Here is a 20062-nt window from a genome sequence, read left to right as displayed (position 1 = left end):
CAGGTGCCTCGACCATAAGATGCGGAAAGTGACTTTTGCTCAGAATGGTTCAAATAACACATTCCCTATTATCAGGACATACAACACGAGACCCTTTAAGCAAAACAAAAATCCCGTTTCGTTACTTTTTTAAAGGTAATGGATAATGCAAAGTTATTGGAAATTTTGAAAATTGGATGGATTTGGATCCACCTGTGGATGTAATATAAGCATTAAAATATATAGTCCCTAAAACACTTCTGCATCAGAAATCGAATAATCACAAATCATAAATTTCATATATTTCAAATAGCGCCTATATAAGGCCATTCCATGGTAATTGCTTGCAACCATGAAAATTTCAGAATATGCAGTTCTGATACAATGTCCGATCGGGAATAGCAAATCAGTCGATATATACACTGTTGCTCATAACGGTGGAATATTTTTGTTTATCCCAATTTATGGAATTATTTTAAAAATAATTTAAAAATACTAGATCTAGATAATAGTATACAGTCTCAGATTTTATTGAATAATAATTTGCCAATATGTGTTTTGCGTGACTGCTAAAGCATGTATATTATGCTACTATGTTTATCAACTAGGGGACCTATGCCCTTAAGTCATAAATGACAGTAATGAGGATTAATGCCTCACAAAAGGGCACTAATATAGCACATCGACACGGTGTTGATCCTGGGGCCTCACAGTTACGAGGCCATTGCTTTGTCACTGAACCATGACTGTACGTAGCGGGGGCTAGGGTAGGGGGCAGTTTCCATAAATTTAAAAAAAAAACAGAAAATGCAATAAATATTCAATAATTTATTGCATTTTACCCCGGTCCCCAACATTAAAAAATCCTCTGGACGGCCATGCATTATGGCTCAATGCATGGGCACACAGAAGATTTGTTTATGTTGGGGACCGGGGTAGAATGTAATAAATTATTGAAAATTTATTGCATTTTCTGTTTTTTTTAAAATTTATGGAAACTGCCCCCTACCCTAGCCCCTGCTACGTACAGTCATGGTTCAGTGACAAAGCAATGGCCTCATAACTGTGAGGCCCCAGGATCAACACCGTGTCGATGTGCTATATTAGTGCCCTTTTGTGACGCATTAATCCTCATTACTGTCATTTATGACTTAAGGGCATAGGTCCCCTAGTTGATAAACATAGTAGCATAACAGACATGCTTTAGCAGTCACGCAAAACACATATTGGCAAATTATTATTCAATAAAATCTGAGACTGTATACTATTATCTAGATCTAGTATTTTTAAATTATTTTTAAAATAATTCCATAAATTGGGATAAAAAAAAAATATTCCACCGTTATGAGCAACAGTGTAGTCACCGAGAAACATTGTTTTAAAGCTAGTAGTATTAGTCCTGAGAGGGAGCTATACAACATATAGAGTTTATTATTTACAATTTCATCACTTTAAACTCAATTTCAATCACAACAACGATCATTGCATATTGTAAAATCGCATATAATGCTTCCAATATGTTCATTTGAACCAAATTCATGACCCCATACCAAAACTGTGTATTATCTTTGGAGTTCTTTTTAGCGTTATTTTCACGAGATGTAAAGATAATTAGAATTTAAAATTAGATTTTCTAATGATTGATTAACATGTTATTATTATAATTATTTTTTCTTCATCATCTTCTTCCCTCTTCTTCGTAGAAGACAACAATAATCTTCTCCTCCTCCTCCTTCTTCTGTTTATATTCAGTGTTTCTCATCCCACCTCCCCCAAAAAAAAATTAATAAAAACAAATATGGTTATGATAATCCCCGATCCACCTCTGCTCTGTCTCGAGTCCCATCTACTTGAGTGAGACCCTTTACTGTGAGGCTTGAGGCAAGGAACATGCCTAGTCTCACGTACGTGCAGACATTATTCAGAAGGGAAAGAACGTACTTCCCATAGGCTCAACACGTACCATGCCCCAATCTGTGCCGCATAAAAAAATAACGCAGCCGGGAGGCAAGCTCCTGAGTACGATGACCTTCCATGTTTACAAACAGAACGCACATTTAACATCCGGGAGTTTCAATATTCCACGACTGCAAAGTCAAGATGGCCGCGCACTGTGTCCACAAAATTTGGTTCTATGTTATTCAAGCTATTTTACTGTTTGAGCAAGGTATGTGCGATTTTATGAGTCGGAAGTTGATTGAGAGTATGTAATTGATATCTAACAACAATATTAGAGATGTAAATATGGTTAAATCGCAAGTTTCGTGTTGTACCGTTCCGCCTCACGTCGCAGGCATGACAGTCCCACTCGTTCAATTTTGTGTATGTCCGCCATAGACGACGGTGCAGCGGTTTAACAAAGTTGCAGTGCAGCATGCAGTCTTCACGCTCAAAGTAGGGAGGCCAATGCCCAAATCTAACTTTTTAATTACTAATTTGTTTATACTAAAACTAAGATTAAAAGAAAGCATTTACTTTCACTAAGAAAATCCACCCATCTGCCGACTCCATAGGTTCCATCAAATAGGAGATATCCAGCTGGTTTGTAGCCATTTCCTTCTACGCCTTTCCGTACGTAAGAGCCTTGAAACAATTATATTTCATGTCGCAAAGTTACGTTCATAATTAGACAGGCCCGAGGGACAAAGTTCATGATGAAGTTTAAAACTTCGCGCGAAAGTGCAATCACTCAACAGCGGCTAGCCTTGAATCGGTCGCACACGTACACGTACACACCTTCTTCTTCTTAGTTGATCCCTCCACCGACACAGGCAAGCCCCGATGCAGGCTGAAGTCCAGCCATCAATGTGCGAACGATTACATCTTCTACTACTACGAGCCGAAGACGATGGTTCAAAAAAGGAAAGAAATATATATAATTCATTGATATTTACCTTAGATGTGTATTCCAATAATTTGATTTCCTCATGAGTATTCCTTATTATCAACGATCGAGAAGTTACGAGGTCCAATTAAAATCCATCTTGCAGCGAACACAATCATAGCGCACATCCATGCATGCATGCAACGTACGTGTACTAATATTTCTCTCACTCTCTCTCTCTCTCTCTCCCTTTCGCTATACGTAACATACACACTCACTAACCATGTATCATACAACACACACCTTCAAATCATGGCTTTCATTTCAATTCTCAATTGGAGTATAGACTGCTCACGTAGACTTTTTTTTTTACTGAAATATCTTTTTTTAACACTTCTCATACATTACTGCACGACACTCGTATCTAGTGCTGTGAGAATAAGGTACTAGGGTCTATAAATAAGACTACGCTTTGCGCACGATCTGACCGGAGCTCAGATTATGTCGCAATACCCTTTATTTTTGGCGCGAACAATGACGTCACTGTTCACTGTTTTCCTTCTCATTTTGAGATGGATGTAGCTATAGGGCTCAAACCAACGCAAGATTGACAGAAACATCGTACTCTATCTACTTTCGAATGTTCAGTTTGTAAAAATCTGTATTTAAAAAGATATAATCTTTTTTCTTTATATTTTCTAGTTGTTAGAAGTGGCAATTGTGAACATCTGAAATGTTGATCTCTATCAAAAGTTCTTTACTCAAAACGGATCCCATATTTTTAGGGTCTACCTTCTGCCAATGAGAAGGTTTTTAGTGAGCAAACCTCTACGCCCTCTAGGATTTTCTTAGTCGGTGGTGCGAGTGCGTCAAGGTCGTCTGCAACCACAATTATTGGATTAAAAAACGTCAAAATCTGCAAGATTGTCAACAAATGGTGAAAGACTGTTACAGATCCGTGATTATAGGTATGTTGTGAAATGTATAATTGTATTTTCTTTTCATATTTTCTTCAATTTTTATTTTTACATCATTTTTTTCCCTTTGCTAATTTTTTGAAGTGGGCGACGAGCGCACAAATCGTAGGTGTAGAAGCCTTACGCCCGGGCATTGGCCTCCCTACTCAAAGTCAAAAGGTCCACTCGGTTTGTTTCTATTTCATGTCTTTCACTTTCTTCAATGTGGAATTGCACAAAATAGGACTAGAGTATGCATCGTCAGCTTGGGATCCCTCTACCAAGCAGAATATCAAGTCCCTAGAACGTGTCCAACGACAAGCAGCCAGATTCTGTACTAGCAACTACAGTAGAGAAGAAGGCACAGTCACCAAGGCGCTAAAAGACCTAGGATGGGAATCGCTTCAAACTAGAAGGAGAAACCAGAGACTCAGCATGTTATACAAAATGAAGAATGGACTGGTCGACATTCCTTTGTATGACTATGTACAACCGAATCCCAGAGAAACCAGGGGGAACAACCAGAAGTTCCTACAACTTCGCCACAAAGCTAGAGCCTACCAGGATTCCTTTTTTGTGTCAACCATCAAGGACTGGAATAACCTCCCAACCTCCATAGTAAACAGCCCATCATTAACCACTTTTAAGAACAATTTACTTAAACATTCCCAATAATTTGATTTGATTCAACCCACACACAGCGTGCTCTGTCTACAAATACGTTAGCGTGGATGTGTCTGGAAAGGACATTTTGCTGACCAAATCATACAGATACTGATAGGACTAGTGTAGATCTAGTGCTAGTGGGACTGTTGAGACTGCGACATGAACGAACCGTGCAGAAGAGAAGATAGGCAAATTCATGCAAAAAAATATATTCAAAAACTTGACTTGAAAACACATCAGACAATTAGTCTGAACCGAGTCAGGAGCAGATTTGAAGAAATTATATTTTTAAATGTTGTAAAACCAAAGATATAAGAAGAAAACTGACCAAGTATCTGTACTAAAAATCGTACATGTAAAATTGGTCGTACACATTCGACAGCTCTAAATGACGCGCACGGTTGCGTTACGTGCGTTCTCGAATCCAAAATCATACTTCACACACACACTCTCACCATACCGCGAATGGTCCGTCGTGGGGAGCTAGCCGGCTGAGAGTTTGCAGCGATACCAACGCAGCTTCGGAGCTCCGCAGCGCGCCATTATAGCGGGACTCGGAAAGGTTCGCGGTGGGAAGGCAGTGGCCTAGCTTCTTGCCCAAACAACGCTAGATCGGCTGCTGGCAAAATGAAAATAACTACGATCGAGAACATCGTCGGTTTCTTAACTTTTCAGTGAGATAATTCTGAATTCTAATTGAGACTATATAATAAATTAAATCGACAAAGAAACCTCGGTGGAACTCTTATAACTATACAAAAGCTTGTTTATTTCTTCATTTGACATTTTGTTTTTGACCATTTTTTCGTGCGCGAGTCAATGCAAACTATGTATTGCCAAACTTTCAACACGCAAGGAACGGGGAACACTCGCGGACCTCGTATCAAATTCGTTGCAAAAAAAAAAATCAAGGGTGATTTTGAAGCAGTGTAGAATATTGGCGCTGCAATGCGCAGAAATATACTTGAAAGAAACTTCTAAAATCATACCTGAATTTTCAGAAAATCGTATTTGTATTAGTGTACCTAGATGTGAATTGTTTATAACTCAGATTTTATGAAGATTTGTCGGGAAAAAATGTCAATTTTTTCTGTTTGGTGGTCATTTCTAGGCTAATATTTTAAAAGTTACTTCAGTAATGGTCCCGATGTTTCTCTTATCATACTCGCATGTTATTCCTACATAGATTAAACATAGGATGGTTAAGGGTAAGACCGGATAACATTATAAAAAAGATATATCCTTCCAACCTCCCATATCCAAGTTTTGGGCTGATTATTGCCGACCCACCGCAGCAAGGCCATTCAGATTTTCGTACGCGACCGAAGCGCCCTCTAGTGCCCCATGAATGTGCCTAGAGAAGAGGGGAGCCGGGAGTAAAGTCAAAGAAATTGAAAGAAGAGAAGAGAGCCTGAGTGAGAGTGAGTGAGCAGTAGGGTCGCTGGTCTGAGAATGAGATGAGGATCGTCTGCATAAACAAGGATATCCTCGTAAACAAATCGTGGCCTAAAAAATAAGGATCTTCTGCATTTTTGTGGACGATCCTTTATTTTTGCGGACGCTTCTGTCTGCGTTTACAAAAAGATCCTAGCTTATGCGGACGATCCTTATTTGCGGACCAGTGCCCCTACTGGTAAGAGGAGGCGAAGAAGAAGAAGAGCCTGAATTGAAGTCGAAAAGTTCTTGAACTTCAATCCAAGTTGTTATTATCCTTCAATGGATGCAAGATTTTAATTTACTTACATCTGCTAGTTTGCCTAATTCAGGGACTCTTCAAGTATTATTCTGCTACAGTACATAGCCTACATAGGTTGCAGAGATGAAAATCAAATATTGAATAGGCCTACAAATGTAGACCTGGCTATATCAAATGATTCTCTTCTATTCTCTTAAAGCCCCACCGTACTACTTGTAGCTACTTCCTCCATCTATATCGGAAACAACCCCCTCAATGACCATTGGTCCCCCATGATCCACTTTTTCTTATGTTAATTGAGAGCTGAGTTGATGAGATAGCCACCTGTCAGTGACCACCCTGGGTGGTCTAATCCCTCCTAGCCAAACTAGTACAGATGGCCTTTAAAGGTAATATGTCCCATTTGCAGGTCAAAAAAAAGAGAAAAGGTTAAATTCCAATGGCATTTGAAAGACAATACTTATTTAGAACTTCCCTCTAAACGAAAGGGGTTGAAAATTGCTTTTTGTGGGAAATTAACGACCATTAGTTCTCGAATCGACATAAATGATTGCAATACCTAAGTAATAGTCTGATTTTCAGACCCTTGTACCAAATGGTTGTACGTTTTGTGCTGCATAAATTAGTGTTATTTGATGCAAATATTTCATTAAATCCAAAGGCAAAAGAGAAGGTTACAATTTTGTAAAGTGTCGGGACACACCCATGGATCTAACACAAAACTGATAGTGAATTCTTCACCCACAGTTATGTAAGGGACAAGGTCATTTGTGTGGGGACACAACAATTTTATTTTAATTTATAAAAGTGTTTTACTCTTTTGATTGAATCTTGATTCTTGAGAATTCATTATAATCCAAACTTGGACTCAAAAGTTGTATGAGAAGCTTTCATTGAATGACAAGTTTTGTGAAATATCTCCCCTACCTGAAAGGATCAATTTGATAGATGCTTTCAAAGAAAAGTCTTATAGTGATATATTATATTGATTATATCGATATTTAAAAAATATATGAATGTTTTCAAACTCTAGGTTCAGTTTCCAGCGAAGAGGTTCGGATGAGACTGGTAGAGGAGCCTATAAATCTTGGGTAAGAAGAATGCACAAATTTGTTAGTAGTCATATAAGTCAAGTTGTGTAAATAATTATCCCACTTTTATGACCAACAGTGTATATATATATATATATATGTTTACCTATAATAAATGACAGCTAATGGTGTTTTTTCTAATGCAATCATTTCTTTTCTTTACAATTCTTTTCTCTTGTTAGCAACCAGCAATGGAATGCCCCAGCTCAGCCTAAATCTCTTTTTCCAACAGTTCAATTTTCAAATTTTACAGGTATGGCAGTTCTATAAATTCTATGTTACTGTAATTTGTAGTTAGAGGCAATCTTGGTTTCAAACCAAATGTATGTTGCATGAACACTGCAAATAATTGAACTCTTTGAAATGAATCTGTTTTGTAATATTTAGTGCAAGATGGAAATGGTGTAGTTTGATGTAATTTTCTATGTTGGTAAGAAAAAAATACCTTGTAGTTACCTTCATCACATTATTTCCATTATGAGGTAATCTAAATAAGAACCTACAATATTCTGTTTGAATTTTTTTCTATTCATGTTAAATGTTATCTGATGACAACATGTGTCTTCTATTATATTTAAGCAATTACTGTATACATTTTTTTTTCATTTACTTTCCAGGTCCACCACATTTACGAAGATTAGTAGGAAGATGCTTTTCATTAGTTGAAAATGAGTGAGTATATTAGAAGATATCTGCTCTTACTCTAACTTACAACTTACAGGAAGAACCTTTAGATTTGAGAGAAATTGAATTGGCAAGGTATATTGATAAAAATTCAAAGTCACATCTCAAAGCTGATATATATCTTGGAATTTACAAATAAAAAGGCATCATATAAAAATACTGAAATACATGCAAATACTATGATATAAAATATATAATTAAACATTCAGTAGAGAAATTGATATACAAGGAGTAAAGCTAAAACTTCAAAGAAAGTTAGTGTGGAGCCCTGATGACAGTAATACATGTATACACTCTTTGTTTGTTTTTAATTACAGTTACAAGTATGAATTATGCCCGTTTCAAAATGTAACACAACATGAGCAGAGCTTAAGATGGAACCCCTACAGTGGAATACTGGGGTAAGTTACTTTTCTGATCTCTTTTTTAGTCACTTCTTTTAATAATAAACTTAGTCAACATTCTATTCATTAGTTCCAATCAATTGAACTGTACAATTAAAAGTATACCATGAATGTAATCATATTTTTGTAAAATTATAAGCTCATTTATTTTTTCACCCCTTAATAGATGAGGCCTATCTGTACGGGAAAGATAGTTTTGTAGGAAGTTTGTTACTGTAATAGTTTTTAACTCTTTTAACACTAGTAAGCAAATTTGTAGAACATACAGATATTTTGAGGGTCATGTTTTACCCTCACTGGTATTGAAAACAATATTGACTCATTTAAATCATGACTATTGTTATAAGTAGTAATTTAAAGCATTTTATATATTCAATTTGACTTAGAATGTAGAAATTTACCAATCTTGTTCATAAACATATTAACAAATATATTCATTTATATTTAGACCTGTGTAGTAATTCATGCTTCAATTTCTTGTATCATGATACTGCTGGAGTGTGTACTTCGTCGTCGTTTTAAATTTAAATTATTTATTAAGATGTCTAGTCAAAACCTTTTCTGTTTAAGAGTTGTGCTTTTTTCTGCTTTATAGCGATTCATTTGTACAAGAGTTATTTGAGTTGTGTTTATATTTCCCCCTGAAACTGCATGTTTTTATTATGTAGATCATTTTTTTAAATAATATTGAATGAAACTAAGTGAACTGAGCTGAACTGCTGTGCCAGAAGTATAATATTCCATTCATCTCTCTATATCTTATCCACAGGATATACGAAGAATGGGATATTGTGAATAATACATTCCAGTCCATGATATTCAGAGATGGAGATACGTGTGGACAGAAAAATAGACAAGTTAAAGTGAGTACCTACTTCTAGTTTTCATTTAAAAAATTTTTTTTTCTAGGGGGTGGGTTAGTCTGGTCACTTGATTTTGCATTCAAATGTTCTTGTTGTCAATCTCTGTCTGATGCTTGCCCACAAGACAAGCAGTTCATCTGCATTTGCTTGTCTTGACCCAGGTGTATTATCTGTAAGGAAGAGTTGCTTAATTGCTTTGAGTGCTGCATTGGAATACTTGCAGATGTCGCTCTCGACCCAGGTGTGGCAAATGGGTGCCTGGTAGGGAAAAATTTCTCGAATATTATGAGCTTTGGACTATGTGTAGTATCTAATGGGAATATTTTCTGAATGACTTTGAGTGCTGCATTGAAACTCATGAAGATGACGCTCTCGACCCGGGTGTGGCAAAGGGTACCTGGTAGGAAGGAATACCTGGAATGCTAGAAGCTCTGTACTTGGTATTCTAGTTGAATTAGCTATGGTTAGACCTCCTTCAGCCCCACAGCATCCATATGATCACTATACAAGAATCTTTATTATCCAAAAGCCACATTGTTTTTTTTAATGAACATCTATCCTTGTCAAAAAGTGCCTTATCAAATCAAATATGTTTTTCATTATGATCTTTAGGTAATTAAAACAAGTATACAAAATTGCTACCTTAATACTACAGATAGTTGTAGTTATCAATATTGTTGTTATCATGATCACTGTTCTTTTTGTCACAGGTACAACTGAAATGCGGTACAAAGCATGAGTTAGAACATGTAGGGGAGCCTGTCACATGCGAGTATGCTATGGTTTTCCGTACGCCACTTGTTTGCCATGAACATTCATTGCTTGGTAAGTTTTGATGAGGTGTCATCAGAATGCTTGAATGATATTAAGATATAAGTATTTTTGTTTGTTTTCTAATATCTGACATGAAAGATCAAGAATCATGTTTGATGAGATTATTTTGTTCTTAGTATAGGAGATACAGGGATGATGGTTTGTATGTCACTTGAAAATATTGGAGATAGATGTACGGTTATGATGTTTAAGCATGTAAGTTTAATTTTGACATGTTTGTGAAAATACCTCTGTTTAGTTTATTCATTTAACATTGTAATTTAAGCAAGTCCCTCAAAATATGATATCGTATTCAGTCCTTCAAATTTTGTTTCATGCACCAGTAAATTTATAAATCTTACTTTCATCTCCGTGTCTCTGTCTCTCTTTCTCTGTCTCTCTCTCTTTCTCTCCCTCTCTCTCTCTCTCTCGGTCTCTCTCCTCTCTCTTTCTCTCTCGGTCTCTCTCCTCTCTCTTTCTCTCCCTCTCTCTCTCGGTCTCTTTCCTTCTCTCCCTCTCTCTCTCGGTCTCTCTCCTTCTCTCTCTTTCTCTCCCCCTCTCTCTCTCGGTCTCTCTCTTTCTCTCCCCCCCCCTCTCTCTCCCTCTCCAGTTTATCCCAATTTGAGTGAAGATCAACAAGCAGAGTGGAATGAGTTAGAAGGGAGGTTGTATAGAGAAGAAGTCACCCAACAGGTACGCTCTGCTCAGGCTGGTCTCGTTCAAGTAGACCTTTACCCCTAGTTTCTTTGAAAAGTCTTTGCTGTGGCCCTTACGAACAGGGGCCCCAACTCATAATGACCCTCAGAATTTCACTCACGACCCCCAAATTGTTCTACTTGTAGGGTAACTGGGGGGGGGGGGGGGCCTCATCTCTTGCCTTGGTGGTGCTACATGTAGTTAGCCGTTGAATATTGTATTGTAATCATATTTTCATGTGCGTAAAACAACATATTTTTCTTAAGTGAATATATTTTGGTTCAATTTTGTTTACACTATTCAATTTCATTGTAAATCAACCATTATGAGTTCCTGAACTTTACGTGTTGAAGTTTTTTAAACCGAATAAATAAAAAATAAAAAAAATAAAAAAATAAAAAAATAAATGATTTAGAAGGACCTTCAATACTCTGTTCCCCTTTCTAAGGTAAAAAGGTTGTGATGGAACCCTTATTGAGGCAACCCTTGAAGAGTGTACTACAGTCAAAGCTGCTTTAGTGACCACCTGTATAGAAAGACTGCATTTTTTGTCTCACTTAAGTAGAGTTTCCCATTGAAACCTGTATTAAAGGAACCTTGTGCATAAAGACCACCTGCTCATAAAGACAACATTTCTTGTCTCCCTTTAGTGGTCTTTATATACAGGTTTCACTGTATATGCACTGCTAATGTGACTTGAGCTCTTCATACTCTGACATGTACGTCTATGTTAATAGTAGCATTTGGTTAGGTGCTGCTCAACGGCTTAGTTTCCTGTTAAAATTCATGTTCATAAAGCAGATATATGTTACATTTTTTCAAGATATATTAGTGGACCTGTATTTTTAGGCAAGTTTTGGCAAGAGGTTGATAGAGAAGTGGTTATCAATAGCAAGTCGTTCGTAAATGAATTTTCCTTTATTTGTATATTTGGATTGGCATTTTATGCAATTTTTTTTTTTTCTTTCTATCTCCAATTTCTTACTATTTATATCTCTTCCCTTTCTGTCTCTTTGTTTATCGTTATCTATTTCTCCCTCCATTCAACTCTCTCTCTCCTCCCTACCCAACCTCCCTCTTTTTCTCTCTTCACCTCTCTCTCTCTCTCTCTCTCTCTCTTTCTTTCTCTTTCTCCCTTTGTCTCTTTGTCTCTTTGTCTCTTTCTTACTTTATCTCTTTCTTTCTATTTTGTTGTTGTCCTTACTGCCTCACTCTCTCCCTTCCTTCCTTCCTTCCTTCCTTCCTTCCTTCCTCCTCTCTCTCTCTCACTCTCTCTCTCTCTCTCTCTGTCTCCCTGTCCTTTCTGATGTGCAGGGCTATAAGAAGATGCTGCATACTATCTTTGAGTCTGCAGGGTATGTCCTAAACCCCAAACAGAGGCCCCTTCCTGCCAAACAAGATCATGAGACGCATCCTGATGATTTCACCAGTCTGGACACATGTAAAGACGTAAGTCAAAGTAAAGGTCAGAGGTCGCAGAGGTCATGTGATGCGATTGTCTCATTTAAGGACGTTCCGCAGTAATGTTTGTGCGCACCTTAGTTGCTCAGGGCCAGCTAGTTACATGTTTGTATTCACAGTTCCTAGTATTGTGCACAGTAAAGGGTTTTCTATAACACTTACCTTATTGTCATCTGTTTCTAAATATAGACCAGTTCTTAATTTCACTACATTTTTGGCCAATTTGAAGAGGGATCATTTCAATTATCTGCAAATTTGCAATACAGGTATGTTTCACTAAATATCAATTATCATTGATAGACCAGGGTCCCGTCTTATGCAAAGAGTTGATATCAATCGCAACTATGTACATATGAGATAGGAGACTGCAAACTTGCGATTGATTTGGATCAATCACAACTTTTTGTAAGATGGGGCCCTGGACAAATATGTTTTGCAGCAAAAAGTTTCCAGTCTTTGAGAGAGAGAGTATGATGCTATTGCTATCCAGTTGCTTCTCAATTTGAAGATGTCGTTGCTCAATACAAAAAAATGGTTTTCATGATATGTCTGTGACTTGTAAGAGAAATTATTCTTGATATTTGTAAAATGCCCTTTCTATATTAAAACTGGTTTTCCTTCTCCTTTCTTTCTGTAGGAATATAGAAAACTCAACGCTGAGATAGAAACGTTGAAATCACAACTCGAATCAAGACAAAATGACCCAGGTAAGCTTTTTTTCTTTTTTCTTAAAGCCCTTATTATTCCCTCTCACTATATGTCATTTTAGTATGTTTAGTTTCATGATAACATTCATAATTCAGAAGAGTGCAGAGGAACATATTATCTTCTTTCAAACTGGTATCACAAGATTTAAAACAAGAAAAAAATACATGTACATTCATAGCTCTTTCATTCTTCAAATCTCAAAAATGTGTGATCAATAACCAAGCCTAATGTATTTTAATTTATTTTTTCTTAAATTCCTCATTACTCCTTCTCACTATAGTCATTGTAGTATTGTGAGTTTCACAACAATATTCACAGTTCAGAAAAGTGCAGAGGAAAATGTGATCTATGAAAGATTACAAACAAGGAAAAACAATATATGTGCATTAGCTCCTTCATTCTTCAAATCCTTCAATCTATTCTTGATCAATAACCAAGACTAATGTAATAAAATAAACAACTACCACACATTCCAATGGCTTCTTATAGAAATGTATGTAATGAAATGACATATGTAAATACATGTTTACATTTATGTGGGTCATAGACTACCTCATTAACTACACATATTTCCTTTTTTGATGTTGTTTTTTACTTATTTTGTGTGTGTGATTTGTTTTCTAACAAGAATTACAATAGAATGAGTAATCTATAAAGATGAATAATACCTCTTTAAAACTAACTTGGTATAAATTTGATAATGTGCCATTATCTTTTATTTCTTTCCACTATTGCACTCCCAGCGCAATGGCCCTTTGGAATGGATGGTAGAGTTTTCTTTCTCTCAATTCCAGCAAAATAGCACCTTTAGCATAATGTGAAGTTCTATTGCTCATTTAATGCCATTAAAGCTCAAAACTTGCTTGTATTCTATAAATGATTGTTTCTTTTGTCCTTCTTCGTTATAGAAATCTTTTACAAAATTTCGCTTGCTTTCAGTACCTAGAGCTCCATATCTTTTCAGCATTCTTCAATAAAAAGCTCTTTAGAAGTGCCTAGAGAGTAGAGACTTTCTATAATACTGTACATTTAACAATGAAGTGGATTACAAGAATGGAACATTATTATTATTGAATATTAAAGATAAATTTGAGTTCTGATAAAAAAAAGAAAAATGAAATCTCACAGAATCAAACGAAACTTACACTGAATGTTCAAGATTACAAATAAATATCATGTGCCAAACAATTTTGGAAGAAAATGTACACTGGCTGAGTAATGAGCATAGAAAGATAAGGAAATCAAGGTTAGCTAGCCCGACACCATTTGTGTAGTTCCATATACATCTTTCTGTGTACAGTGCTTGTTACTTTACCAAGACTGGGCCAAATTTATTATGATTTTGGTCCTCCAGAACCTTGCAGTGCACACCAATACTTAAATGCTACATGATCAACTTTTTCTGATCCATTCCACACCTTTTCTTTCACAATGCAATCGCATTAACAGAACTCACCTTTATCTTTAAGATACAATGCTGGAGGCATTATCAACATGTTTGTTTAAAATACATTGATTTAGAAATGTTATAGAAGAAAGAGTGTAGGATCTCCCTTGCAATTGATATTTACGCTGACGTTGACATAACACGTTAGTGATTTTAAAGGTAATACAAAGTTTTGGTATGGGGTCATGAATTTGGTTCAAATGAACATATTGGAAACATATGCGATCCTACAATATTCAGTGATCGTTGTGGCGGTTGAAATCAAGTCTAAAGTTATGAAATTGTAATTAATAAACTCTTTATGTTGTATAGCTCCCTCTCAAGATCAAAATATTAATTAAGCTATACAACAATGTTTCTTGACTAGAATCGACCGATTAGCTATTCCCATTTGGAAATTATATATCACAACTATATATTCTGAGATTTTCATGGTCGCGGCTACCATTGTACGGCGCTATTTGAAAGTTATCAAAATTTACCGGGAGCACTGGTAAATTTTTATATTCAATTTTTCTTGAAAGCATCAGTGTTTTAGGGGCTGAATTTTCTAGTGCTGATAATACATCCACGAGGGCATCCAAATACCGGTATATCAAAATTGTAAAGAATCACTATCCACCTAATTTTCAAAATTTCCCAAAACTTTGTACTACCTTTAATATTCCCCAATATGTCCATAAATTTACAGTTAACAACTTAATTATTCATTATTGATTTGTCTCGATGTTTGTTTCTTGAGAATGTGACATATTAAAGCTTACATCTAAAGGTATTTAAAAAAGACCCTAATTCAACCAGTCCACCTTTCATTTTTGTACAAGGGGTATGAATAACTTAGTTGTAAACTGTATATCATCTGAAGTAATCTGTAGGTATTAGTATCTATTTTCCATGTCCCATAAGCCAATCTGTCTGTATCCAAGTACATTCATGTTCATTAAGCCTTTTGCTTCCTGCAGAATACTCACAAATTTTCAATCTTCTCTTCATTTTTTTCCACCAAATAATTTCTCTCTCTCTTTCTTCACCCCTTTTTAGACACAAATAACTTGTAGTTGTGGTCAGCCCCATTTGTGTTCGATTCATAGAAGGTACAATACACATTGATATTGTTGTCATGCAGTACATGTTGTCTTCATTTTATAGGCTTGTGACATGCAAATTCCTCTCATTCCTTCGCATGCTGTTATCATGCCTGTTTCATTTCTTTTATAGTCACCCAAACACACTGCTAAAAAAATATGGAAATACTACCATGTCCAAACCAGTACAATTCATCCTTCATTGGCAAACACAAACCATGTCTGTCTTTTGTGGTCATATCAGCAATCAATGCAGGTTATAGGACAACATTTTTCTATACAGGCAAAGAGCTTTAGAAAAAAATATAATGCATTGAATGAATCTGTTATATTTTTAAATTTTTTTCTCTAAAGATGGACAAATTGTTTGACTCTAGTTTTGTTTTACACTATTATCTACTTGTTCAGCTATGTGATTAAATGGTGACCATGATATGGTGGATTCACAATTCACTGCGCCATCTAGCAACACCAGTCTTTAGTCGACTTCATGTGATGCATTTTGGGCAGTCAACAAAAATACCAGCTGTGGCATTATTATATACCCTTATACTGCTTTCAAACTGGCTTCAATCGGAGTCACACCGATAAAAATACTGATTAAGTTTTCCTTATGTAAACAAAAGTGAAACCGCCGTTTCCCTGCTGTCGCTTTCATACTGCCGGTGAAATTTACTCGCTGTGGCAAGCCCTAACCGGAAGTGAAGAATTATTGCGTAATTATTAAGCCCGCGCTCCATCTAGCTAGCATGCAGCATGTTCAACCATAGGTCAACAAACACAGCTGGTTACGATAAAGCGTGTGTACACTGCGACCTTTGACCATTTTAATCAGTGTTTTAATCGCTGTTTTCTCCCAAACGCATTCACAGTGGCTCTTTCATCGGTGTCACACCGATATAGTGAGAATTTCTCCTGCTCAGTCTTGATTTTTGTGGGGAAAGTTTTAATAGCTTATCAGGGGTAAAATTTTGCACTAATATCAGAACAATCAATCTCATTGGATGCATTTACACAGTTCCGTGACCTGTTTAGTCATTTCGATCTGCACTGGTTCAAAGATATCGACCCGAGAGCTGTAAAATTGGACCGTCGCGGCTTGCCGGCAGGGGTGCTGTTAATTGTGAATCCAACCTATTACATCTTTCTTTGTTTTTAAATATTGTGTGATTTGAATGTGTAAGCTGTAATAGCAAAGATTATATGCATGTTTCAATAGCAAGGAAGATTACAGGGGAAAAAATTATACAAATAATGCACTGTTGCGAGTGTGTTAGGGCAGGGCCAGAGCACAAAGTTTAATCAGTGCACATAGGTTGTAATGCACTGACTAACCTGAGTGCACTGGAACTGCCCTAACACACGAGCTAAACAGTGCATTATTTGTATTTTAAGACGGGTTTGCAATACATTCTTACAATATAGTCTAGATCTAGAGTATAGATAGATATTAGATCTAGATCTAATGTTAGATCAGCACTTGAAAATTATGCACGAATTAAATTTCGCTGAATTACGCGAAAGCAATATCGGCAGGCATCGAGCACGATGGGAGATGTTTTGCACGGTGGGAATAACTAATGCACGCCCATGTAATGTCAATTGACCAATGGGATTGCTTAGTTTCTAGAACCCATCTTATAATGCTTTTTAAAACATGTCATTCTTCATTTTTTACCCCTTATTATTATTATTATTTCACCCCTTGCATTCGAATCGACAGTACTCCTCTTAACATGCCTGTGTTGCCATCAATCCCTTCTCATTATTTAATTGAATAATTATATTTTCTGCATCATCATACTTTTCATGCATGCCCACACTTGGCACTACCTTTGATTGCCTGTCAAAATATTTTTTCCAGTATATGATTCTGATGATTTATGGCTGTGTCTTACTTCGTCCACCATTGTAATTAGAGAAAATGGCAGCTTTTCACGAAACTGGCATAACTTCAAGTTCGCTGACACCCATTGAAATGCATATATTAAATTGAAAAACGTGTTTCAATGAGATACCAGTGAACTTTTACTGACGCCGGTTTCGTGAAACGATGCCCTGGTTTCCATTTTTTCTAATCGTCAGTAGGCCTAGTAATGGTGTCCAGTGCATGCAACACATGACTCTCGGTTTACACATCTTTCTTCTACTCCAAATTGTTGTTTAAGCAGGTCTATTACTCTTCCAGTCGAACTTCAGCCTATTTGCTGTATGCTGTACCAACGAATGCATGCGTATAGATGAGCAAAATCTATGTTCTCTGAATGTTTTGTGTTACATGCTGTTATACTATATTCAGAATGTCAGCTTTGAGTATTACTTCTAGGCGGAAAAAAATTGCATGTTTAAATACTCTCTAAATGAAGGTAAAAATGATCTGTTAGATTGCCCAAGAGGTAGAACCCTACCCACTTTTGCCTTGGTGAATTTAAAGAAAGCATCATATTGTAAACCATCCAATGACATTCTTTCTCTTATGCCTTCCATTCTTGTCCTATTGCTTTCTCCAGCAGTCGGTATGTCAGTCAACTTGGACGGTGATTACGATAGAGATGATATCTACGATCAGGATTGATAGAAAGCCGACAGTTTTTCGCAAGTCGCAACGACACCCGGTCCATTTCCTGTGAGAAATTCCTATCAAAATGTGAAGCAAACTTATGTGGTATTCTGATATTGTCACATACAAGTACTCTCTCTTAGAGAGCTGTCGACCAGTGTGTTGTAAATTTTTCAATCACAATGTGGCAGTTGGCTTTTAATTGGTAAATTGTCTTTCTAGTTTTTTTTTTTTGAAGTACATCAGAATGATCTTTGTTGTTGTTGATTTTTGAATTCATATCCTTTATCATGGTAGCCTGATTCAGACAATAAAGTTTTATATTAAAATGAATGCATACATGAATTATAAATTAAAAAGCAGCTTGTCATTTTTGTATGTGATGAAACTCAAAGAAAACTTATTTTACTTCTTTTACTTCACAACATGTGTGTAGCTTATGGAACTTCAGCCTTGGCCAGACATTGCCATTGATATTGCACATCTAGATATAGATACATTTCTATTTATAAAAATCGTGAAATATGTTTTTTGCCATCTGTTACACGCTTTTGATGTTAATGTACATCGTACACCATATACAAAACAGTTTGTATAACTCTTTTAAAACATTTGTATAATGTCTTTTACTCCTTCTTTTGATGCCTCCGCATGTCAGGCACTCAAAGGTCAAAGGTCACGGGTCAATATAAATGTGCTAAAATATTGTGCTAGTGCATATTACTTCATCAAAATTAGGCAGGGTCTGCAAATGAGGGCTACCTCCTTTAATCCAATAATTAAAAAATACTGATTATGTTGCAGGTGGAGGCATATATTTGACTGCGTGGAGTCGATTTTTAATATTTTCTTCTTTTATGTACTAAGTGTAGCTGTATTTTAGCATAATATCATTGAATACTAGCATGGCTCTTTAGGCTATTGAATCCTTACTGTGAACAGAATAAGAAATCAGAAATTAACAGAGATGTGTAATAAAATTCTTCAGCTTTGTGCATCATGGAGCATTGGCAAATTTACAAGTGAATGTACATACTCTTTTTTTTTTAATGCTTGTATTATCTAGATGGTAAGAATAATGGATAAGATCGTTATTACATTTCTTGGTGGAAAAACAAAAAATTAATCAATTTGTGTCCAAGAATCCAATCACATTCTGAGACATTGAAAGAAAAAAAGACTAGATTTTTCTTGTTTGAAACACTGAACTCTTGCAATTTCTTGGAATGGTACACAGAATGATATTTATCATTTGTGATTATAAAGCTGGTCAAGGTGCTTTTGTGTTTTTCGTAAACAACAGTTTTTAATCAACAAATTGAAGTGTCAAATCCATGCTAATGAGATATGCTATGTTACATGATATGTGAAAAACTGAAATGTTTGTTCAATATTTTGAGCTCTTTTTCAATTTTCTTTTTGTACTTTATTATAATTTTTGTGTGGTGATACGTGGGATGTAATTTAGGAGCATGATGATTTGATCATTCACTTTATGATATTGGCAAATATCGTCCTTGTTTTCACGAAGTGACGGTAGTCAGGCGCGGATCCAGGATTTCTTAGGGGAGAGGGCCAACTTTCTTATTTTTTTTTTGCTCCCAAAAATTTGAAAATCGCTCAGGGGGGGGGGGGGGGGGGGGGGGGGGGGGGGGGGGGTAGTAAGCTCATTCTTTTTTTTTTTTGTCCTCCAAAATGTTTAAATTTGCACCCCCCCCCCCCTTGAGCACCACGGGGGGGGGGGGGGGGGGGGGGGGGGGGGGCCAACCCCCAAAAAGTTAAAAAATCGTGTGATTTTACATGGTTTTTTTTTTCTTCCTGGCCCCCCCCCCCCTGGATCCCCCACTGCAGTAGTGAGGAAAATCGTCACGCAAAGTGAATGCAATTTTTTTTCACTACCGTCACTTCTTGAAAACAGCGACGATATATGGAACATCTTTTCATAGTGAATCTCTATGAATCTATCACAGTTGCAGTTGTTCCATAAATCTGTCTTAAGCATACCATGTGGTAGGGTCCATGAGCATACGATGAAAAGACAATTAAATAGTAGCTTCATAGACATGATAAGCTCAAATATACTGTATTTTGGTAGTAAAAAGAGTCGCAGCAATAGTGCTTCTCGGACA

The 20062-nt window shown here is 36.4% G+C and overlaps 1 protein-coding gene across 4 annotated transcripts; it reads left to right on the top strand.

Annotated features, from left to right (window-relative positions):
* Positions 1–2031: 2031 nt before the first annotated feature.
* LOC115923534 (N-acetylglucosamine-1-phosphotransferase subunit gamma-like) lies at positions 2032–19301 on the top strand. 4 transcript variants are annotated; one of them, XM_030984444.1, is made up of 12 exons: positions 2032–2146; positions 7155–7212; positions 7395–7465; positions 7830–7884; positions 8214–8297; positions 9070–9163; positions 9874–9988; positions 10587–10669; positions 11987–12121; positions 12771–12840; positions 15330–15382; positions 17887–19301. In XM_030984444.1, the coding sequence occupies exons 1-11, from the start codon at positions 2080–2082 to the stop codon at positions 15344–15346; spliced, it is 849 nt and encodes a 282-aa protein (XP_030840304.1). In that variant the 5' UTR covers positions 2032–2079; the 3' UTR covers positions 15347–15382; positions 17887–19301. The 4 variants fall into 4 exon arrangements, with proteins under 4 accessions (XP_030840304.1, XP_030840303.1, XP_030840302.1 ...); XM_030984443.1 differs by having other exon boundaries at positions 17884–19301; XM_030984442.1 differs by lacking the exon at positions 15330–15382.
* Positions 19302–20062: the final 761 nt, after the last annotated feature.

This window comes from Strongylocentrotus purpuratus, unplaced genomic scaffold (assembly GCF_000002235.5).
Source record: "Strongylocentrotus purpuratus isolate Spur 01 unplaced genomic scaffold, Spur_5.0 spur5_scaffold_14, whole genome shotgun sequence".
Lineage (NCBI taxonomy): Eukaryota > Metazoa > Echinodermata > Echinoidea > Camarodonta > Strongylocentrotidae > Strongylocentrotus > Strongylocentrotus purpuratus.
The sequence above is the reverse complement of the archived record's forward strand: the minus strand, read 5'-3'. Positions and strand labels throughout refer to the sequence as shown.